This window comes from Salvelinus alpinus, chromosome 11, assembly GCF_045679555.1.
Source record: "Salvelinus alpinus chromosome 11, SLU_Salpinus.1, whole genome shotgun sequence".
Taxonomy (NCBI): domain Eukaryota; kingdom Metazoa; phylum Chordata; class Actinopteri; order Salmoniformes; family Salmonidae; genus Salvelinus; species Salvelinus alpinus.
In genome coordinates, this window is record NC_092096.1 from 12189364 (window position 1) to 12214260 (window position 24897).

A 24897-nucleotide genomic window follows, 5' to 3' on the forward strand; every position below is an offset into this window, starting at 1 on the left:
CAATTATATATGTCAAAGGCTGACCCTGATAGTAGTAAGATGACCCAAAGTCCATAGAGCAATCTAAACTCCTTGATTCCCCACTTACTCTTGAAGAGGATCAAACTGGGTTAATAAAGGGTCATTTAGCCTCATACAATAATATACTGTAACATGTCTACTGCACGTTTTAGTTTGGATGCAGAAAAAGCCTTTGATAGGCTACAGTGGAACTGTCTGTGGTTTGTGTTGGAGTCCTTTGGTATTGGTTTTGGTAAAGGATTTATCTCCATGTTAAAGACGTTGTATTCTGCACCCCAAGAGGTTGTGCCGACGGGAAACATTCTTATCCTTTCTGTTTCCAGTGTTCCTCAGAACCATCAGACTGGACCCACGTGTTTCTCCCATCAATATTAAAAAGGTATGCGGCAATAAAACTCTATACCGATGACACTCTACTGAATTTCTCAGACAAATTCCCTTCCACAGATTCTGAAATGATTTACTCTTTACGTTTCATTTTCAGGATATAAAATAAACTGGGAAAAAGCTATACTGCTGCCCCTAAATATCCCTGCAAAAGTGCTGACTTTGCCTGCTGTGGCGGAATGACACAGACTTGACTTATTTGGGAATATGCATATCCACTAAATGTTCCCCTAGTTTGTAGAAAGAACTATGTCAACCTAAAAGAGGAGATCGCCTCTGATATACAGATGGGGCCTCTCTTAAAATGTCCTGACAAGGCAGGATTGCTCTCGGTAAAATGAATGTTGTCGGTCGTCCACATTTTATGTTCTCTATTCTACCTAAACGTCCACCACAATACTTTGAGGAATTAAAGTCAATGACCTCAAAGTTCATTTGGAATTGTAAAAACCCACACATTCCATATGATACTCTGACGTGGTTAAAGGGAACAGGAGGTTTGCCTCTTCCAGATTACAAATTATATTACTGGTCTTTCCAAATCAAATCCTTGAGAGTAACGGTTTGATGATTGTATTGCAGCTCCATGGAGAGGCACAGAGGAATCACTTGTTGCCCAACATAGACATACAGATGTATTTTTCCCCCCGGAATTAAGTTAAAAACAGCTTTAAAAAAATGTTGTTCAATTATTTCTAACTCACTACAAGTATGGTACTATGCTGAGAAACATCCCAGCTGAAACATTTGGTTCCATGGACGTTGTGGGAACTTACATTTTTGGTTTCTCATTGGTTCTGGGAACGAAGCCATACGTTTCCTGACCAGTAAAACTGAATGTTTTTTTTAAACATTCTGAGAACGGAAGTGAACATTTTGCATGTTCTGGGAATGTACATTTTTAGGTTGCAGGGAGGTTCTGAGAATGTACATTTTTAGGTTGCAGGGAGGTTCTGAGAATGTTTAACTATGTTTCCAGGGAGGTTCTGAGAATGTTTAACTATGTTTCCAGGGAGGTTCTGAGAATGTTTAACTATGATTCCAGGGAGGTTCTGAGAATGTTTAACTATGTTTCCAGGGAGGTTCTGAGAATGTTTAACTATGGTTCCAGGGAGGTTCTGAGAATGTTTAACTATGTTTCTAGGGAGGTTCTGAGAATGTTTAACTATGTTTCTAGGGAGGTTCTGAGAATGTTTAACTATGTTTACAGGGAGGTTCTGGGAATGTTTAACTATGTTCCCAGGGAGGTTCTGGGAATGTTTAACTATGTTTCTAGGGAGGTTCTGAGAATGTTTAACTATGTTTCTAGGGAGGTTCTGAGAATGTTTAACTATGGTTCCAGGGAGGCTCTGAGAATGTTTAACTATGTTTCCAGGGAAGTTCTGAGAATGTTTAACTATGTTTCCAGGGAGGTTCTGAGAATGTTTAATTATGGTTCCAGGGAGGCTCTGAGAATGTTTAACTATGGTTCCAGGGAGGTTCTGAGAATGTTTAACTATGGTTCCAGGGAGGCTCTGAGAATGTTTAACTATGTTTCCAGGGAGGTTCTGAGAATGTTTAACTATGTTTCCAGGGAGGCTCTGAGAATGTTTAACTATGGTTCCAGGGAGGCTCTGAGAATGTTTAACTATGTTTCCAGGGAGGTTCTGAGAATGTTTAACTATGGTTCCAGGGAGGTTCTGAGAATGTTTAACTATGTTTCCAGGGAGGTTCTGAGAATATTTAACTATGTTTCCAGGGAGGTTCTGAGAATGTTTAACTATGGTTCCAGGGAGGTTCTGAGAATGTTTAACTATGTTTCCAGGGAGGTTCTGAGAATGTTTAACTATGTTTCTAGGGAGGTTCTGAGAATGTTTAACTATGGTTCCAGGGAGGTTCTGAGAATGTTTAACTATTGTTCCAGGGAGGTTCTGAGAATGTTTAACTATGGTTCCAGGGAGGTTCTGAGAATGTTTAACTATGGTTCCAGGGAAGTTCTGAGAATGTTTAACTATGGTTGCCTGAACGTTTTCGTGGGAGGTTTTTATTAACGTTCTGAGCACAGAAATGATAGGTTATTTACAGGTTATTAAATAACGTTCTGAGCACATGTTTCAATAAGACTTTTAATAACACTGCTAGCTTAGTTTGGGTTAACTGTTGTGAACTCCCAGCACAGATAGGACACATGGGAATTAATTTGCTTAGGCATTAATCATGCAAACACATCATTAGTTTTATTGTGGCACGGCGTCAGTGAGATTCACACCTATGATCTTCTGGTTTCTATCCATGGAATTAGTCCACTGCACTACCAGGATGGAGCTAGTATGCCATGTTGTTTTTTTACTCATTCAAAGCTGTTCATTTTAGTCTATTCAAACAGAACCCATTTCAAAGGAAACAAGTACTCATTAAGATCGGTGTGGCCAATTAGCGATTAGCTGTTGTTGTCTCACCCGTTGTTGTCTTAGCTAGCTCTCCAAATCAACACCTGTGATTACTTTATGCCTCGCTTAATGTCTCTCTCATATGTCAATATGCCTTGTATACTGTTGTTTAGGTTAGTTATCATTGTTTTAGTTTACAATGGAGCCCCTAGTTCCACTCATTATACCTCTGATACCTCCTTTGTCCCACCAGCTTATCCAGAGATACAACCTCTCTTATCATCACTCAGTGCCTGGGCTTACCTCCGCTGTACCCGCACCGCACCATACCCCTGTCTGCACATTATGCCCTGAATCTATTCTACCAAGCCCAGAAATCTGCTCCTTTTATTCTTTGTCCCCAACGCTCTAGGCGACCAGTTTTGATAGCCTTTAGCCGCACCCTCATCCTACTCCTCCTCTGTTCCTCGGGTGATGTGGAGGTAAACCCAGGCCCTGCGTGTCCCCAGGCACCCTCATTAGTTGACTTCTGTGATAGAAAAAACCTTGGTTTCATGAATGTCAACATCAGAAGCCTCCTCCCTAAGTTTGTTTTACTCACTGCTTTAGCACACTCCGCCAACCCTGATGTCCTTGCCGTGTCTGAATCCTGACTTAGGAAGGCCACCAACAATTCTGAGATTTCCATACCCAGCTACAACATTTTCCGTCAAGATATAACTGCCAAAGGGGGAGGAGTTGCAATCTACTGCAGAGATAACCTTCAAAGTTCTGTCATACTTTCCAGGTCTATGCCCAAACAGTTTGAACTTCTAATTAAAAAAATGTACCTCTCCAGAAATAAGTCTCTCACTGTTGACGCCTGCTATCGACCCCGCTCTGCTCCCAGCTGTGCCCTGGACACCATTTGTGAATTGATCGCCCCCCATCTAGCTTCAGAGTTCGTTCTGTTAGGTGACCTAAACCTACAATCTAAGCTAGATGCCAAGGAACCCACCAAGTACAACCCTAAATCCGTAAACATGGGCACCCTCATAGACATTATCCTGACCAACTTGCCCTCCAAATACACCTCCGCTGTTTTCAATCAGGATCTCAGCGATCACTGCCTCATTGCTTGTATCAGCTATGGGTCCGCGGTCAAACGACCACCCCTCATCACTGTCAAACGCTCCCTAAAACACTTCTGCGAGCAGGCCTTTCTAATCGACCTGGCCCGGGTATCCTGGAAGGATATCGACCTCATCCCGTCAGTCGAGGATGCCTGGTCATTCTCTAAAAGTAATTTCCTCACCATCTTAGATAAGCATACCCCGTTCAAAAAATGCAGAACTAAGAACAGATATAGCCCTTGGTTCACTCCAGACCTGACTGCCCTTGACCAGCACAAAAACATACTGTGGCGGACTGCAATAGCATCGAATAGTTCCCACGATATGCAACTGTTCAGGGAAGTCAGGAACCAATAGACGCAGTCAGTCAGGAAAGCAAAGGTTAGCTTTTTCAACTCCAAAAAGTTTTAAAGTCCATGGAAAGTCCATGGAGAACAAGAGCACCTCCTCCCAGCTGCCCACTGCACTGAGGCTAGGTAACACGGTCACCACTGATAAATCCATGATAATCAAAAATTTCAATAAGCATTCCTCTACGGCTGGCCATGCCTTCCTCCTGGCTACTCCAACCCCGGCCAACAGCTCCGCACCCCCCGCAGCTACTCGCCCAAGCCTCCCCAGCTTCTCCATCACCCAAATCCAGACAGCAGATGTTCTGAAAGAGCTGCAAAACCTGGATTCGTACAAATCAGCTGGGCTAGACAATCTGGACCCTCTCTTTCTAAAACTATCCACCACCATTGCTGCAACCCCTATTACCAGCCTGTTCAACCTCTCTTTCCTATCGTCCGAGATCCCTAAAGATTGGAAAGCTGCCACGGTCATCCCCCTCTTCAAAGGGGGTGACACCCTAGCCCCAAACTGTTACAGACCTATATCCATCCTGCCCTGCCTAACTAAAGTCTTCGAAAGCCAAGTTAATAAAGAGATCACTGACCATTTCGAATCCGACCGTACCTTCTCCGCTGTGCAATCCGGCTTCCGAGCCGGTCACGGGTGCACCTCAGCCACGCTCAAGGTACTAAACAATATCATAACCGCCATCGATAAAAGACAGTACTGTGCAGCCGTCTTCATCGACCTGGCCAAGGCTTTCGACTCAATCACCGTATTCTTATCGGCAGACTCAATAGCCTTGGTTTTTCTAATGACTGCCTCGCCTGGTTCACCAACTACTTTGCAGACAGAGTTCAGTGTGTCAAATCGGAGGGCAGGTTGTCCGGACCTCTAGCAGTCTCTATGGGGGTACCACAGGGTTCAATTCTCGGGCCGACTCTTTTCTCTGTATATATCAATGATGTCGCTCTTGCTGCGGGCGATTCCCTGATCCACCTCTACGGAGACGACACCCTTCTGTATACTTCTGTCCCTTCCTTGGACACTGTGCTAACTAACCTCCAAACGAGCTTCAATGCCATACAACACTCCTTCCGTGGCCTCCAACTGCTCTTAAACGCTAGTAAAACCAAATGCATGCTTTCCAACCGTTCGCTGCCCGCACCCGCCCGCACGACTAGCATCACCACCCTGGATGGTTCCGACCTAGAATATGTGGACAACTATAAATACCTAGGTGTCTGGCTAGACTGTAAACTCTCCTTCCAGACTCATATTAAACATCTCCAATCCAAAATCAAATCTAGAATCGGCTTTCTATTTCACAACAAAGCCTCCTTCACTCACGCCGCAAAACTTACCCTAGTAAAACTGACTATCCTACCGATCCTCGACTTCGGCGATGTCATCTACAAAATAGCTTCCAACACTCTACTCAGCAAACTGGATGCAGTCTATCACAGTGCCATCCGTTTTGTTACCAAATCACCTTATACCACCCACCACTGCGACCTGTATGCTCTAGTCGGTTGGCCCTCGCTACATACTCGTCGCCAGACCCACTGGCTCCAGGTCATCTATAAGTCTATGCTAGGTAAAGCTCCGCCTTATCTCAGTTCACTGGTCATGATAACAACACCCACCCGTAGCACACGTTCCAGCAGGTATATCTCACTGAGCATCCCCAAAGTCAACACCTCATTTGGCCGCCTTTCCTTACAGTTCTCTGCTGCCAGTGACTGGAATGAATTGCAAAAATCGCTGAAGTTGGAGACTTTTATTTCCCTCACCAACTTTAAACATCAACTATCTGAGCAGCTAACCGATCGCTGCAGCTGTATATAGTCCATCTGTAAATAGCCCACCCAATCTGCCTACCTCATCCCCATACTGTTTTTATTTTATTTACTTTATTTATTTACTTTTGCTCACCAGTATTTCTACTTGCACATCATCATCTGCACATCTATCACTCCAGTGTTAATTTGCTCAATTGTAATTACTTGCTACTATGGCCTATGTATTGCCTTACCTCCTCACACCATTTGCACACACTCTACACAGACTTTATTCTTTCTACTGTGTCATCGACTTGCTTATTGTGTTATTGGCTTGTTTATTGTTTACTCCATGTGTAACTCTGTGTTGTTGTCTGTGTCACACTGCTTTGCTTTATCTTGGCCAGGTCGCAGTTGCAAATGAGAACTTGTTCTCAACTAGCCTACCTGGTTAAATAAAGGTGAAATAAAATAAATACAAATAATGAACACACTACAAGACAGAGAATGTTGACGCTGAGAACGGAATGTATATGTTGTTAAATAACATTCTTAGAACGTTCTTTGAACGTTACAAATGTTTCCTTGTGTTTTTTTATGGAAAGTGTAATGTTCTGAGAACATGACTTTAAATAGAACCATCAGGAACCCTGCAGAAAACGTTATGCTGAGGCACTGAAATTCCCACCACAGAACGTAGCTTCTTAATGTTCCCTGAACTATGTAAGAACATTCCCAATGTCAAACCAGTCGGAGAAGGTTCATAGAACATTACAAACACTGTAAATAAATGTAGCCATGTTTGAACTTTTAGGAATCGTTCTGTTTTTTAAATAATGAAATACCAGGAAATAACGTGTTTTTTGTCACGTTCCTTAAATGTTCTGTGAATGTTACAAAGCCAATCAACTGCACCACTCACAGAACGTTGTGGGAAGGTTGTATGCAAAATAACAATTGGACAACCACACTTTTACCAACACGCTCTAAGAAAACATATGGTTCTCATAACGTTATGTGCTAGCTGGGATATGTGTCACACCCTGATCTGTTTCACCTGTCCTTGTTATTGTCTCCACCCCCTTCAGGTGTCGCTTGTTTTCTCCAATGTATCCTGTGTTTCCTGTCTCTCTGTGCCAGTTCGCCTTTTATGTGCCAAGTCAACCAGTGGTTTTTCCAGTTCACCTGCCTTTGCTATTCTCCTTTTTCTAGTCCCCCTGGTTTTGACCCTTTCCTGTTTCTGGACTCGACCCGCCTGCCTGACCATTCTGCCTGCCTTGACCTCGAGCCTGTCTGCCACTCTGTACCTCCTGGACTCTAAACTGGTTTTGACCTTTTGCTTGTCCACGACCATTCTTTTGCCTACTTCATTTTGGATTATTAAACATCTTCGACTCCAACCACCTGCCTCCTGTGTCTGCATCTGGGTCTCGTCTTGTGTCATGATAATAGGCTACACCAGAAGTTCTGTGACTCTTCTCCCATATGTCACAACCTTAAACTGTTGTAAGCCTTTTGTGTATCCATACAATGCATTTGGAAAGTATTCAGACCCCTTGACTTTTTCCACCTTTTGTTACATTACAGCCTTATTCTAAAATATATGTTTTTTTAATTCCCTCATCAATCTACAAACAATATCCCATAATGAAAAAGCAACAAATGTTTTTTATAATTTTTGCAAATTTAAACAAAATAAAACAACAGAAATATCACATTTACATAAGTATCATCTTTCCCTGACTAGTATCCAAGTCCCTTCCTCTGAAAAACATCCCCACAGCATGATGCTGCCACAACCATGCTTCACCGTAGAAATGGTGCCAGGTTTCTTCCAGACGTGACACTTGACATTCAGGCCAAAGAGTTCACTCTTGGTTTCATCAGATCAGAGAATCTTGTTTCTCATGGTCTGAGAATCATTTAGGTACCTTTTGGCAAACTCCAAGCGGGCTGTCATGTGTCTTTTACTGAGGAGTGGCTTCCTTCTGGTCACTCATACCATAAAGGCCTGATTGGTGGAGTGCTGCAGAGATGGTTGTCCTTCTGGAAGGTTCTCCCATCTCCACAGAGGAACTCTGGAGCTCTGTCAGAGTGACCACCTCAAACCAGTATATTCAACAAGGAAGTGAACAACCACCCACCTTCATTTTTGTTGAATGAAGACTCTGCATCTGTGCTTCAACTGAATCAGAAAATAATAATTTATGCCGGTTTAACAGCAGCGAAAAAAGGTTATCCTCAGCACTTGATTTATCTCTACAATCCTCTCACTTCAAACATGGTTATGATATTTTCAAGATATTGTTCGTACATTATAGAGCGATCAGTGACCGTGATAAACAGAGCCTGTTGAAGCATGGTGATGTACTGTGCAAAACTCTAACAGATATTAAGATATTAACAACTCTTGACCCTAAACAATGGAGCTACTCGGTAAGGGAGAGGTGGGAGGACATGTTCTGTTCTAAGAATAAGGTCATTTCCATGTAAAAGGATCCATGAGCACCAACATGTGCAGTTTTATAGGAGCATCTCAAATTGTGTGTCAAAACGGAAGCTAAGAGTCCATATTTATTGTTGAAATTAAAGCATAGATCCATTTTCCATCGGAAAGAAAATGCTGAATAAGCAAAGGCTTTGATTTCTGGTCAAACAGAAACGGGGTCTTGGAAAAACCCCTTCCAGAAAAGGTCTTAAAAGGTTTTAGAAACACATTAAAACACAATAATGTTCAAGTCAAGATCACTGACAACTAATATACACACTTACATTAAGTTTTGGATCATTTATTCTGCCTTCTGTACATTTAACAAACATTGTCTTGTGCCTTGAAATGACATGAACAAAACCCCATATATCTTTATGATATTCTAAATGTCTCTCCTTCATGAAGAGAGACGATAACGAAAGTTCACAGAAGTAACAAGTAAATGTAGACCTAACTATTCGTTTAAGTGTTTTTACTGATATATCAATATTGTTTATTTAATTATTATTACCAAATCGATCATGGAATTTCCGATAATTGATAAGGAATATCTGCAGTTGTATTGGCTACAATGGGAAATCGTAGTAGTCACAAACCACAATTGGGTTCACAAGTTTGGACAACCTAGTAAAGAAAAGCACGGTAGAATCGAGTTCAGTACACAGTAGAACACAGTAGAGTTGAGTGAACTATACTGTAGTGAACTATAATGTACTGAACTCTACTGTACTCTATTGAACTCTACTGTACTGTACTCTACCATACTCTACTCTACTCTACTGTACTGTACTGTACTGCACTCTACTGTACTGTATGAGTTCAGTTCTCCCAGAACTCTACTGTACTCTATTGAACTCTACTGTACTGTACTCTACCAAACTCTACTAAACTCTACTCTACTGTACTGTACTGAACTCTACTCTACTGAACTGAACTGAACTCTACTGTACTGAACGCTACTGTACTGTACTGAACTGAACTCTACTGTACTGAACTCTACTGTACTGAAGTCTACTCTACTGAACTCTACTCTACTGAACTGAACTCTACTGTACTGAACTGAACTCTACTGTACTGAACTGAACTCTACTGAACTCTACTGAACTAAACTCTACTGTACTGAACTCTACTGTACTGAACTCTACTCTACTGAACTGAACTCTACTGTACTGAACTGAACTCTACTGTACTGAACTGAACTCTACTGAACTCTACTGAACTAAACTCTACTGTACTGAACTCTACTGTACTGAACTCTACTCTACTGAACTGAACTCTACTGTACTGAACTAAACTATACTGTACTGAACTCGACTCTACTGTACTGAACTCGACTGTACTGAACTCTACTGTACTGATCTCTACTGTACTGAACTCTACTGTACTGATCTCTACTGTACTGAACTCTACCATACTCTACTAAACTCTACTCTACTCTACTGTACTGAACTGAACTGTACTGTACTGAACTCTACTGTACTGAACTCTCACTCTACTGAACTCTACTCTACTGAACTGAACTCTACTGAACTGAACTCTACTCTAGTGAACTGAACGCTACTGTACTGAACTCTACTCTACTCTACTGTACTGAACTCTACTCTACTGTACTAAACTCTACTCTACTGTACTAAACTCTACTGTACTGAACTCTACTCTACTGTACTGAACTCTACTGTACTAAACTCTACTGTACTGAACTCTACTCTACTGTACTAAACTCTACTCTACTGTACTAAACTCTACTGTACTGAACTCTACTCTACTGTACTGAACTCTACTGTACTAAACTCTACTGTACTAAACTCTACTTCTACTGTACTAAACTCTACTCTACTGTACTCTACTCTACTGTACTCAACTCTACTGTACTAAACTCTACTGTACTAAACTCTACTGTACTAAACTCTACTCTACTCTACTGTATCTCTACTTTACTGTACTGAACTGTACTGTACTGTACTGTACTCTACTCTACTGTACTCTCACTTTCACTGTACTGAACTGTACTGTACTGCACTGTACTTCTATTCCATTGTACTTCTATCTCATTGTATTAAACTCTATTGTATTGAATTCTCATTGTATTGAATTGAATCTCTATTGAATTGAATCTGAATTCTCATTGAATTGAATCTGAACTTCTATTGTATTAAATTATATTGTATTAAATTTCTATTGTATTAAATTTCTATTGTATTAAATCTCTATTGTATTAAACTTCTATTGCATTGAATTTCTATTGTATTGAATTGTATTGCATTGAATTTTACTCTATTGAATTCTACTCCATTGCATTAAATCTCTATTGTATTAAATTTCTACTCTCATTGTATCTCTATTCCATTGCATTGAATTGTATTGCATTGAACTTCTATCTCTATTGTATTCTCATTGCATTGCATTAAATTCTCATTGCATTGAATTCTACTCTCATTGCATTAAATTTCATTGCATTGAATTCTATTGCATTGAATTGAATTGTATTGCATTCGAATTCTATTGCATTAAATTGAATTGTACTGCACTGAACTTCTACTTTCATCTGAATTTCTACTCTACTGTATTAAACTCTACTGTACTAAACTCTACTCTACTGAACTCTACTGTACTGAACTGTACTGTACTGAACTGTACTGTACTGAACTGTACTGTACTAAACTCTACTCTACTAAACTCTACTCTACTGTACTAAACTCTACTCTACTAAACTCTACTGTACTAAACTCTACTCTACTGTACTTTACTCTACTGTACTAAACTCTACTCTACTGTACTAAACTCTACTCTACTGTACTAAACTCTACTGTACTGAACTCTACTGGACTGAACTCTACTTTACTGACCAACCAAATTTGTCCTTGTTTGGGAGCAGATCTCCTTAAAATAATAGCCAGTGTGCAGAATAATATGTTGCATATTTAGATCCGAGTCTACCTGTGCAGGATACATCACCGTGAACAGAATGACAGTCCTATCCATAATAATACAGTTCTGTGTAGTACAGATCAGGGACCCGTGATGAAACTCCATTATCGCAATCACTTCACTTCCTGTCAAAATAAAACATTTCAAAGTCAATAGCTGACAGTCCGTTCTTTCTGCTGCCATTGTTGAATCTTAATTTGGAGCAGATATTTAAGAAGAGAGTTTTTAGAAAATGTGGACACATTAAAAAACTAAGAGAGATGTTACCAAACTTTTTGTCTGCACAGTTCACCCAGTAAATGTGTATTTGTAAAATGTTCGCTGTAAATTGTTAAAAGTAGCCCTTGTCCATAGAGTTGTATGGTTTGTTAAACTTTGAAATCAATGGTTTTTGTTTGGCATCCATTTTAAAGGGAAAAAGTCAGTGTAATTCTGTTAGCGTGAAATTTCCCATACTGTCACGTTCCTGACCTTATTTCCTTTATTTTGTCTTTGTTTAGTTTGTCAGGACGTGAGCTGGGTGGGCATTCTATGTTATGTGTTTCTATGTTTGGTTTAGGGTTGTCTAACTAGCCTGATATGGTTCTCAATCAGAGGCAGGTGTTTTACATTGTCTCTGATTGGGAACCATATTAAGGTAGGCTGTTCTCACTGTTTGTTTGTGGGTGATCGTTCCTGTTCGTGCGTTCATTGTTTTTTCATTGTTCACTTGTTCAGGACTGTAGCGTCGTTGGTTTCGTTTTGTTTATTGTTTTGTTCGTCTAGAAAAGTATTCTAATAAATATGGATACATACCACGCTGCGTTTTGGTCCTCCGATCCTTCTAACTTATCCTCCTCAGACGAGGAGGATTACGACGAGCGTTACACATACCGTCCAAACATTGTATTGGGAACTCTAACTTCCTGCCTGTACGATTCATTTTGTGTTCTAAAATAATTATGACTCCTGACAGTATGTACATAGCTAGATTGTTTGCTTGTTTGTTTGTACCAAATTTTAATTAGTTTTGTTTGTATTGTCAAGGATAATATTTATACTGTGATCCTCCATTCATATGTGTATTGCATATAAAATACATTTTTTTTTAAAAGTTGAAATAAAAAGCGTTCTGAATGTGAATATGAAGCCATTCCAACAATGCTCACTTGTCGAGACAGTCTCCCACAGCCGATAAATAATCAATCGTCAACATAGAAGACCGAAGTCCCAGTTGCTCCTCGACACTGGAGTGTCACAAAGGCCTGTTGAGTGAAACAGAAGAAAACAGACACAAGCAGAAAGTAATTTCCCATTATTCCAGTTCAATTCTGAGGAGAACAAACATTGGGAGGAGAAATATATATTTTTGTTCAACGTTCCACTTTCTACTGGAAAACATAAAAATGGGCTTGCCTTTCGTTTGTTTGATCTCTCAGTAATATACTGTAACAATGCCAGGCCCAGAAAGTGGGTTAGTAACAGTACTGATCACAGACAGACATGCTGGAGAGAGGAGTAGCTTTGATACTAACAATACTGGAGGGAGGAGTAGCTTTGATACTAACAATACTGCAGAGAAGGGCAGCTTTGATACTAACAATACTGGAGAGAAGAGCAGCTTTGATACTAACAATACTGGAGAGAAGAGCAGCTTTCATACTAACAATACTGGAGACAAGAACAGCTTTCATACTAACAATACTGGAGAGAAGAACAGCTTTGATACTAACAGTACTGGAGAGAAGAACATCTTTGATACTAACAATACTGGAGAGAAGAGCAGCTTTGATACTAACAATACTGGAGAGAAGAGCAGCTTTGATACTAACAATACTGGAGACAAGAGCAGCTTTCATACTAACAGTACTGGAGAGAAGAACAGCTTTGATACTAACAATACTGGAGAGAAGAGCAGCTTTGATACCAACAATACTGGAGAGAAGAGCAGCTTTGATACTAACAATACTGGAGAGAAGAACAGCTTTGTTACTAACAATACTGGAGAGAAGAGCAGCTTTGATACTAACAATACTGGAGAGAAGAGCAGCTTTGATACTAACAATACTGGAGAGAAGAGCAGCTTTGATACTGACAATACTGGAGAGAAGAGCAGCTTTGATGCTGACAATACTGGAGAGAAGAGCAGCTTTGATACCAACAATACTGGAGAGAAGAGCAGCTTTGATACTAACAATACTGGAGAGAAGAGCAGCTTTGATACTGACAATACTGGAGAGAAGAGCAGCTTAATACCAACAATACTGGAGAGAAGAGCAGCTTTGATACTAACAATACTGGAGAGAAGAGCAGCTGTAATACTAACAATACTGGAGAGAAGAGCAGCTTTGATACTAACAATACTGGAGAGAAGAGCAGCGTTGATACTAACAGTACTGGAGAGAAGAGCAGCTTTGATACCAACAGTACTGGAGAGAAGAGCAGCTTTGATACCAACAATTCTGGAGAGAAGAGCAGCTTTAATACCAACAATACTGGAGAGAAGAGCAGCTTTAATACCAACAATACTGGAGAGAAGAGCAGCTTTAATACTAACAATACTGGAGAGAAGAGCAGCTTTGATACTAACAATACTGGAGAGAAGAGCAGCTTTGATACTAACAATACTGGAGAGAAGAGCAGCTTTGATACTAACAATACTGGAGACAAGAGCAGCTTTGATACTAACAATACTGGAGAGAAGAGCAGCTTTGATACTAACAATACTGAGGAGAAGAGCAGCTTTGATACCAACAATTCTGGAGAGAAGAGCAGCTTTAATACCAACAATACTGGAGAGAAGAGCAGCTTTGATACCAACAATACTGGAGAGAAGGGCAGCTTTAATACTAACAATACTGGAGAGAAGAGCAGCTTTGATACTAACAATACTGGAGAGAAGAGCAGCTTTCATACTAACAATACTGGAGAGAAGAACAGCTTTGATACTAACAGTACTGGAGAGAAGAACATCTTTGATACTAACATGCTGGAGAGAAGAGCAGTTTTGATACTAACAGTACTGGAGAGAAGAACAGCTTTGATACTAACAGTACTGGAGAGAAGAACATCTTTGATACTAACAATACTGGAGAGAAGAGCAGCTTTGATACTAACAATACTGGAGAGAAGAGCAGCTTTGATACCAACAATACTGGAGAGAAGAGCAGCTTTGATACCAACAGTACTGGAGAGAAGAGCAGCTTTGATACTAACAGTACTGGAGAGAAGAGCAGCTTTGATACTAACAATACTGGAGAGAAGAGCAGCTTTGATACCTACAATTTTGGAGAGAAGAGCAGCTTTGATACTAACAATACTGGAGAGAAGAGCAGCTTTGATACCAACAATTCTGGAGAGAAGAGCAGCTTTGATACTAACAATACTGGAGGGAAGAGCAGCTTTGATACCAACAATTCTGGAGAGAAGAGCAGCTTTGATACTAACAATACTGGAGAGAAGAGCAGCTTTGATACTAACAATACTGGAGAGAAGAGCAGCTTAATACCAACAATACTGGAGAGAAGAGCAGCTTTGATACTAACAATACTGGAGAGAAGAGCAGCTTTAATACTAACAATACTGGAGAGAAGAGCAGCTTTGATACTAACAATACTGGAGAGAAGAGCAGCTTTGATACCAACAATTCTGGAGAGAAGAGCAGCTTTAATACCAACAATACTGGAGAGAAGAGCAGCTTTAATACCAACAATACTGGAGAGAAGAGCAGCTTTAATACTAACAATACTGGAGAGAAGAGCAGCTTTGATACTAACAATACTGGAGAGAAGAGCAGCTTTGATACTAACAATAATGGAGAGAAGAACAGCTTTGATACTAACAATACTGGAGAGAAGAGCAGCTTTGATACTAACAATACTGGAGACAAGAGCAGCTTTGATACTAACAATACTGGAGAGAAGAGCAGCTTTGATACTAACAATACTGGGGAGAAGAGCAGCTTTGATACCAACAATTCTGGAGAGAAGAGCAGCTTTAATACCAACAATACTGGAGAGAAGAGCAGCTTTGATACCAACAATACTGGAGAGAAGAGCAGCTTTGATACCAACAATACTGGAGAGAAGAGCAGCTTTAATACCAACAATACTGGAGAGAAGAGCAGCTTTAATACCAACAATACTGGAGAGAAGAGCAGCTTTAATACTAACAATACTGGAGAGAAGAGCAGCTTTGATACTAACAATACTGGAGAGAAGAGCAGCTTTGATACCAACAATACTGGAGAGAAGAGCAGCTTTGATACTAACAATACTGGAGACAAGAGCAGCTTTGATACTAACAATACTGGAGAGAAGAGCAGCTTTGATACTAACAATACTGAGGAGAAGAGCAGCTTTGATACCAACAATTCTGGAGAGAAGAGCAGCTTTAATACCAACAATACTGGAGAGAAGAGCAGCTTTGATACCAACAATACTGGAGAGAAGAGCAGCTTTGATACTAACAATACTGGAGAGAAGAGCAGCTTTGATACTAACAATACTGGAGAGAAGAGCAGCTTTCATACTAACAATACTGGAGAGAAGAACAGCTTTGATACTAACAGTACTGGAGAGAAGAACATCTTTGATACTAACATGCTGGAGAGAAGAGCAGCTTTGATACTAACAATACTGGAGACAAGAGCAGCTTTGATACTAACAGTACTGGAGAGAAGAACAGCTTTGATACTAACAATACTGGAGAGAAGAGCAGCTTTGATACCAACAATACTGGAGAGAAGAGCAGCTTTGATACTAACAATACTGGAGAGAAGAACAGCTTTGTTACTAACAATACTGGAGAGAAGAGCAGCTTTGATACTAACAATACTGGAGAGAAGAACAGCTTTGTTACTAACAATACTGGAGAGAAGAGCAGCTTTGATACTAACAATACTGGAGAGAAGAGCAGCTTTGATACTAACAATACTGGAGAGAAGAGCAGCTTTGATACTAACAGTACTGGAGAGAAGAGCAGCTTTGATACTAACAGTACTGGAGAGAAGAGCAGCTTTGATACTAACAATACTGGAGAGAAGAGCAGCTTTGATACCAACAATTTTGGAGAGAAGAGCAGCTTTGATACTAACAATACTGGAGAGAAGAGCAGCTTTGATACCAACAATTCTGGAGAGAAGAGCAGCTTTGATACTAACAATACTGGAGGGAAGAGCAGCTTTGATACCAACAATTCTGGAGAGAAGAGCAGCTTTGATACTAACAATACTGGAGAGAAGAGCAGCTTTGATACTAACAATACTGGAGAGAAGAGCAGCTTAATACCAACAATACTGGAGAGAAGAGCAGCTTTGATACTAACAATACTGGAGAGAAGAGCAGCTTTAATACTAACAATACTGGAGAGAAGAGCAGCTTTGATACTAACAATACTGGAGAGAAGAGCAGCTTTGATACCAACAATTCTGGAGAGAAGAGCAGCTTTAATACCAACAATACTGGAGAGAAGAGCAGCTTTAATACCAACAATACTGGAGAGAAGAGCAGCTTTAATACTAACAATACTGGAGAGAAGAGCAGCTTTGATACTAACAATACTGGAGACAAGAGCAGCTTTGATACTAACAATACTGGAGAGAAGAGCAGCTTTGATACTAACAATAATGGAGAGAAGAACAGCTTTGATACTAACAATACTGGAGAGAAGAGCAGCTTTGATACTAACAATACTGGAGACAAGAGCAGCTTTGATACTAACAATACTGGAGAGAAGAGCAGCTTTGATACTAACAATACTGAGGAGAAGAGCAGCTTTGATACCAACAATTCTGGAGAGAAGAGCAGCTTTAATACCAACAATACTGGAGAGAAGAGCAGCTTTGATACCAACAATACTGGAGAGAAGGGCAGCTTTAATACTAACAATACTGGAGAGAAGAGCAGCTTTGATACTAACAATACTGGAGAGAAGAGCAGCTTTCATACTAACAATACTGGAGAGAAGAACAGCTTTGATACTAACAGTACTGGAGAGAAGAACATCTTTGATACTAACATGCTGGAGAGAAGAGCAGTTTTGATACTAACAGTACTGGAGAGAAGAACAGCTTTGATACTAACAGTACTGGAGAGAAGAACATCTTTGATACTAACAATACTGGAGACAAGAGCAGCTTTGATACTAACAGTACTGGAGAGAAGAACAGCTTTGATACTAACAATACTGGAGAGAAGAGCAGCTTTGATACTAACAATACTGGAGAGAAGAGCAGCTTTGATACCAACAATACTGGAGAGAAGAGCAGCTTTGATACTAACAATACTGGAGAGAAGAACAGCTTTGTTACTAACAATACTGGAGAGAAGAGCAGCTTTGATACTAACAATACTGGAGAGAAGAGCAGCTTTGATACTAACAATACTGGAGAGAAGAGCAGCTTTGATACTAACAGTACTGGAGAGAAGAGCAGCTTTGATACTAACAGTACTGGAGAGAAGAGCAGCTTTGATACTAACAATACTGGAGAGAAGAGCAGCTTTGATACCAACAATTTTGGAGAGAAGAGCAGCTTTGATACTAACAATACTGGAGAGAAGAGCAGCTTTGATACCAACAATTCTGGAGAGAAGAGCAGCTTTGATACTAACAATACTGGAGGGAAGAGCAGCTTTGATACCAACAATTCTGGAGAGAAGAGCAGCTTTGATACTAACAATACTGGAGAGAAGAGCAGCTTTGATACTAACAATACTGGAGAGAAGAGCAGCTTAATACCAACAATACTGGAGAGAAGAGCAGCTTTAATACCAACAATACTGGAGAGAAGAGCAGCTTTGATACCAACAATACTGGAGAGAAGAGCAGCTTTGATACCAACAATACTGGAGAGAAGAACAGCTTTGATACTAACAATACTGGAGAGAAGAGCAGCTTTGATACTAACAATACTGGAGAGAAGAGCAGCTTTAATACCAACAATACTGGGGAGAAGAGCAGCTTTGATACCAACAATTCTGGAGAGAAGAGCAGCTTTAATACCAACAATACTGGAGAGAAGAGCAGCTTTAATACCAACAATACTGGAGAGAAGGGCAGCTTTAATACTAACAATACTGGAGAGAAGAGCAGCTTTGATACTAACAATACTGGAGAGAAGAGCAGCTTTGATACTAACAATACTGGAGAGAAGAGCAGCTTTGATACTAACAATACTGGAGAGAAGAGCAGCTTTGATACTAACAATTCTGGAGAGAAGAGCAGCTTTGATACTAACAATACTGGAGAGAAGAGCAGCTTTGATACCAACAATACTGGAGAGAAGAGCAGCTTTGATACTAACAATACTGGAGAGGAGAGCAGCTTTGATACTAACAATACTGGAGAGAAGAGCAGTGTTGATACTAACAATAATGGAGAGACGAGCAGCTTTGATACTAACAATACTGGAGAGAAGAGCAGCTTTGATACTAACAGTACTGGAGAGAAGAGCAGCTTTGATACTAACAATACTGGAGAGAAGAGCAGCTTTGATACTAACAATACTGGAGAGAGGAACAGCTTTGATATTAACAGTACTGGAGAGAAGAGCAGCTTTGATACTAACAATACTGGAGAGATGAGCAGCTTTGATACCAACAATACTGGAGAGAAGAACAGCGTTGATACCAACAATACTGGAGAGAAGAGCAGCTTTGAGCTGTAGAGATGGGAGAGAGGAGGAGCTTTGAGCTGTAGAGATGGGAGAGAGGAGGAGCTTTGAGCTGTAGAGATGGGAGAGAGGAGGAGCTTTGAGCTGTAGAGATGGGAGAGAGGAGGAGCTTTGAGCTGTAGAGATGGGAGAGAGGAGGAGCTTTGAGCTGTAGAGATGGGAGAGAGGAGGAGCTTTGAGCTGTAGAGATGGGAGAGAGGAGGAGCTTTGAGCTGTAGAGATGGGAGAGAGGAGGAGCTTTGAGCTGTAGAGATGGGAGAGAGGAGGAGCTTTGAGCTGTAGAGATGGGAGAGAGGAGGAGCTTTGAGCTGTAGAGATGGGAGAGAGGAGGAGCTTTGAGCTGTAGAGATGGGAGAGAGGAGGAGCTTTGAGCTGTAGAGATGGGAGAGAGGAGGAGCTTTGAGCTGTAGAGATGGGAGAGAGGAGGAGCTTTGAGCTGTAGAGATGGGAGAGAGGAGGAGCTTTGAGCTGTAGAGATGGGAGAGAGGAGGAGCTTTGAGCTGTAGAGATGGGAGAGAGGAGGAGCTTTGAGCTGTAGAGATGGGAGAGGGAGATTCTCGGTCAAAACAGATTGTTGTCCAGCAATGGATGGTCCATTGAGGAGCCAGACAGAGCAGAGAGAAAACCTGTTTTGTCGGATGAGGGTGTGTGTGTGTGTGTGTGTGTGTGTGTGTGTGTGTGTGTGTGTGTGTGTGTGTGTGTGTGTGTGTGTTCAGGCTTTGGCCAGATGTCTAATTACTGTGTGAGCGCAGCAGGAGGATGTGTTAAACGGTATTTCCTCTCCAACTATCTGTTCTCTCTATAATGAGGAGATAAAAGACCAATCAGCTGAAGCCAGGACATATACAGTAGGCTGTGTCCTAAATGGCACCCTACTGTATTCCCTACACACTACCTTATGGTCCGTGTTCTAAAGAAGTGCACTACATTGGCAATAGTTTTTTTTGGGACTCAGACAGGATATATAGGACCCCAGAGTGTTAATCTGCCAGTGTAGATGGCTGTTGGTGCTTGTGTGTGTATCCTATCCTGTCCTACTCTGTAGCCCTGGCCCTATAAACCCTCTGAGGACAACGTGCTGAGTCTGAACAGAACACAACAGTACAGGAGGGTTTTAGTGTCCTAGACAGAGGGAGGAGGAATAAACGTGGGGGAAATGGGTCAAATTCAAGTTGAATGGAAAGAGCTGAGTTTTAAAGGGGACATAATGTGATCCTGTATCCCATCACACATCAACCAGATGGACGGTTAAGAAACAGGGGTAACAGTAGCCAATACAGTGTTTACAGTACCTGTACCCCATCACACATCAACCAGATGGACGGTTAAGAAACAGGGGTAACAGTAGCCAATACAGTGTTTACAGTACCTGTACCCCATCACACATCAACCAGATGGACGGTTAAGAAACAGGGGTAACAGTAGCCAATACAGTGTTTACAGTACCTGTACCCCATCACACATCAACCAGATGGACGGTTAAGAAACAGGGGTAACAGTAGCCAATACAGTGTTTACAGTACCTGTACCCCATCACACATCAACCAGATGGACTGTTAAGCAACAGACGTTTCAAGGACTTAGTTATCAGGCTAACAGTGGCCAATACAGTGTTTACCTGTTCCCTTTGAATACAATTACAATAAATACATTTATCAAAAGTCCCAGCACAGCCTTTTTTATCTCAATATCAAATAATTTATGGGTAAGAAATAAGTACCTTACTGTGATTGTTTTCAACAAAAACAGCTTTTTAGCAAAGAGCAATTTCTCAAGCAAGAAATTAGTTAGGGCTGTCTGGGAGTGGTCTGAGTGGGGAGGGAAAAACTGAAAACTATCTGTTATTGGCAGAGAGGTTTGGAACTGTCTTTCTCATTGGTCTAATAAGGTGACAATCTTAGTGAGTGGACTATTGTGATTAAATCAGTCTATTGAAAATGAATGAATGAATGGGTGCGTTTGGAAAGAAAACATCACCCGGCTGAACTACAGGGGTTGTGGTTACAATGTATCATCACAACAAATAATGACTGTTAGAACGCACACAGAGGGTTTAATGTGTTACGGTCTGCGTCTCACTAATGGTATATTTATGCAGAAACATGGAGCTGAGTTTTCCATTACCTATAATGACTGTGCCAGATGTGAGTCTCTGATCTCTGTCAAGCCTTCATTAACCTGTGGATACGGCAGCAGTCCTCTTTGTTACTGATATATAAAACCCTTCTGATCTCTATCAGCGAGACAAACTAATGGACTGTGTGTGTGTGTGTGTGTGTGTGTGTGTGTGTGTGTGTGTGTGTGTGTGTGTGTGTGTGTGTGTGTGTGTGTGTGTGTGTGTGTGTGTGTGTGTGTGTGTGTGTGTGTGTGTGTGTATGTTTTGTATGTATGTGTGTGTGTGTGTGTGTTGTATGTATGTATGTGTGTATGTGTGTGTGAGAGAGAGAGACAGAGAGAAAGAGTCTTTGATGTAAAACCCAGAGTATCATTCAGGCACCTGTCTGAGAGGACTCAGGGACAACAGAGTAGAACACAAACACTCAGCCCTCATCCTATTGTCATCAAGGAGCCTGGTATAACTGAACCTCTACTCTGCTGTGGTGACGAAGGGCCAGGAGTGTTTTACCACGTGACCTGTTCAGAAAAACACTCCGGCCCCCCAGTTACAGGGTATAATTAGCACCCATGGTTTCAAGTAAGGAACAACTCGGGACCCTAAAGATGGCATGAGTTTAGTCAGTACTGTTTCGTACCTGATGGTACGAAAAGTGTAGTGTATAGAATTACCTAGCGTAGCATAGCATTACATAGCCTAGTGTATTTGATAGTAATGTAGCCTAGTGTAGCATAGCCTAGCCTAGCAGAGCATAGTGTGTTATACCTGATCGCTGATCTCATGCACCACCACCATAATGAGCTCCATCTGGTAAGATAATTGTAGCGTAGCCTAGCCTAGCCTAGCCTAGCCTAGCCTAGCATAGCATAGCATAGCATAGCATAGTGTATTATACCTGATGGCAGATCTCATGAACCACCACCATGGTTAGCTTCATCTGGTGGGAGAAGTGTAGCATAGCCTAGCATAGCATAGTGTGTTATACCTGATGGCAGATCTCATGAACCACCACCATGGTTAGCTTCATCTGGTGGGAGAAGTGTAGCATAGCATAGCATAGCATAGTGTGTTATACCTGATGGCAGATCTCATGAACCACCACCATGGTTAGCTTCATCTGGTGGGAGAAGTGTAGCATAGCATAGCATAGCATAGTGTATTATACCTGATGGCAGATCTCATGAACCACCACCATGGTTAGCTCCATCTGGTAGGAGAAGGATGAGACCTCTGGGTCCAGTAGGATCTTCTGCTCTACAAACACACTCAGACCCCAGTTCTCCATGGCAGCGTAGGGGTGCTTGGGCACGGCCAGCAGGTCTGGTAAAAACACAAGAGAGATTAAAGGTCAGAGAGGAGAAGAGTACAGCAGGCGAAACGAACAACCTTGACTTCACGTCCACCTGTTGACACCATAGAAGTTTAAACAACTAAAAGGACCACTCGTCATGTAGTTAGTTTAAAATGCCTTTATGGAAGTTATGATCGGCTCCCGAGTGGCGCAGCGGTCTAAGGCACGGCATCTCAGTGCTAGAGGCGTCACTACAGACCCTGGTTCAATTCCAGGCTGCATCACATCCGGCCGTGATGGGGAGTCCCATAGGGCGGCTCACAAATGGCCCAGCGTCGTCTGGGTTTGGCCGGCGGTAGGCCGTCATTATAAATAAGAATTGGTTCTTAAATAAAGGTTAAATAAATATGTAAGTTATGGCGTGATCAATAGAACAACAGGTTTCAAACGCAGACGTGTTTAGTCAGCATGTCCGTCGTCAAGGGAGATACAACGACACAACGTCTTCTACTAAACAGACCACGCTCCTCTCAACCCTGGTTGAAGAGGCAGTGGTTACACCATAGTTAGTAGTCATTGGACAACAGCTAGTAAACAATAATATACATTCAACAGTGAAAGAGATATGTTTATGCATATTCATAAAGGTATTAGAACAACTGAAATAGATAAAGTAGTACTAGCCTTGAATAGTTTGTCTTTTTGGTTTGGCAGACAGGTTGTGAAGAATTGGCATCGCAAACGTACACAAGCACGCACACGCAAACGCACACACACACACACGCACACAGGTCAAAGGTGAGAGAGGAAGAGGACACAGCCGAGACAAGAGAGGTTTACAGACAACAGGTTAAAGGACTTTTCAAGGCAACCAAGACATGGACCACGTAGGCTTTTCTTTATGGGAGATGAGGAAAGTAAGAAACTTCTCTTTTTATAGATGTGCCATGTCACTGGGAAAACACATATCTTTCTCCCTCCCCGGGTTCTCCTGACTAAGAAAAAGAGAGTGGTGGACTTCTCTGTGACAGCTGTTGAGTGACGGAAGACATTTCCACAGTAAGAAAAAAGAGAGTGGTTGAGTTTTCTGTGACAGCCGTTGAGTGATGGAAGACATTTCCACAGCAAGATAAAGAAAAAGGGGGGTTTTAAAACTCCGCTTTATTTATTACAAGGAATGAAAGAAGCACTTTTATTTCTCAGGAGTCAACAGGCAGTAAAAAAAAAAAAGGCACTGTGTTTCCCTTTTAAAAACAACAGCCCTAGTTTACACAGAGAGAGAGACAGAGACGTTCCTAACCGGGACAGATGTAATTTTGTCTCACTGAATCCATGCAGAATTCCCATCTCTCTACTGTCAGCACTGTTACTGTGCTTTCTATTGTGTTTTCAATAAACATCCCCTGCAGAAGTAAGAAATAAGCTGCTACTTTAAGACTAGCTTCCTTAATCTGGGAGACTGGCAGTATTGTGACGTGTGATTGGTGCATTGACAATTTAGCCCAATGGCAGTGCCCGCAAGGGTCAGGTGTAGAAGAAACTAAATCTCTTATTTAAAAACCAGGAAGCGGGAAGATTAGACTCATGTTTTTGTGGGCATGGTAGGAGGCCTGTAAATTCAGGCGCCTGTAAATTCAGGCGCCTGTAAATTCTGCACGCCTATCACAGCCTTGGCAAAACCAAGTGTTTATGATCCAATCCTTATCTTAGTCAAAGACAACATGCGGTGTGGGTTAAAAAAAAACAAGTTAGAGTAAGTACTGTGGCTGTCGCAGCCGTCGTAATACGATTACCGGGGTGTTTTGGGAATAAACTGGATACACGCTATGTACAGACATTTGCATATTCCTTTGAGGTAAATGACTGATAATTTCTGGAAGTGAGGGGTTATCTATCGCTTGGCGTGTGACAGAGAAATGTGACATGGATTCATACATGCGCTCCTGTGCCTCACGCCTGTAGAGTATCGGGATGCTGTGACAGGGGAGGGAAAACATCCCAGTGTTTGTTAGACATAGTTTAGGAAGCAGCAGGAAGGAGCTGGAGGATATCATGAATAGACTTGATTAGAGAGAGAGAGGTATGAAGGAGAGGGAGAGAGAGAGATGGGTATGATGGAGAGGGAGAGAGAGAGAGGTATGAAGGAGAGGGAGAGAGAGAGGGGTATGAAGGAGAGGGAGAGAGAGAGAGGTATGAAGGAGACGGAGAGAGAGAGAAAGAGAGAGGTATGAAGGAGAGGGAGAGAGAGAGAGGTATGCAGAAGAGGGGGAGAGAGATAGAGAGAGGTATGAAGGAGAGGGAGAGAGAGAGAGAGAGGTATGAAGGAGAGGGAGAGAGAGAGAGAGGTATGAGGGAGAGAGAGAGAGAGAGAGATGGAGAGAGGTATGAAGGAGAGGGAGAGAGAGAGAGGTATGAAG

General features: G+C 41.5%; 1 protein-coding gene across 2 annotated transcripts in view; it reads right to left on the reverse strand.

Annotated features, from left to right (window-relative positions):
- LOC139533579 (thyrotropin-releasing hormone-degrading ectoenzyme-like) overlaps positions 1 to 24897 on the reverse strand; it is a 554487-nt gene that overhangs the window by 338540 nt on the left and 191050 nt on the right. For both annotated transcript variants that reach the window (XM_071331728.1, XM_071331726.1), the window contains exon 4: positions 22355 to 22509. In XM_071331728.1, the coding sequence (XP_071187829.1) occupies positions 22355 to 22509 (155 nt within the window). The remainder of the gene's footprint in view (positions 1 to 22354; positions 22510 to 24897) is intronic.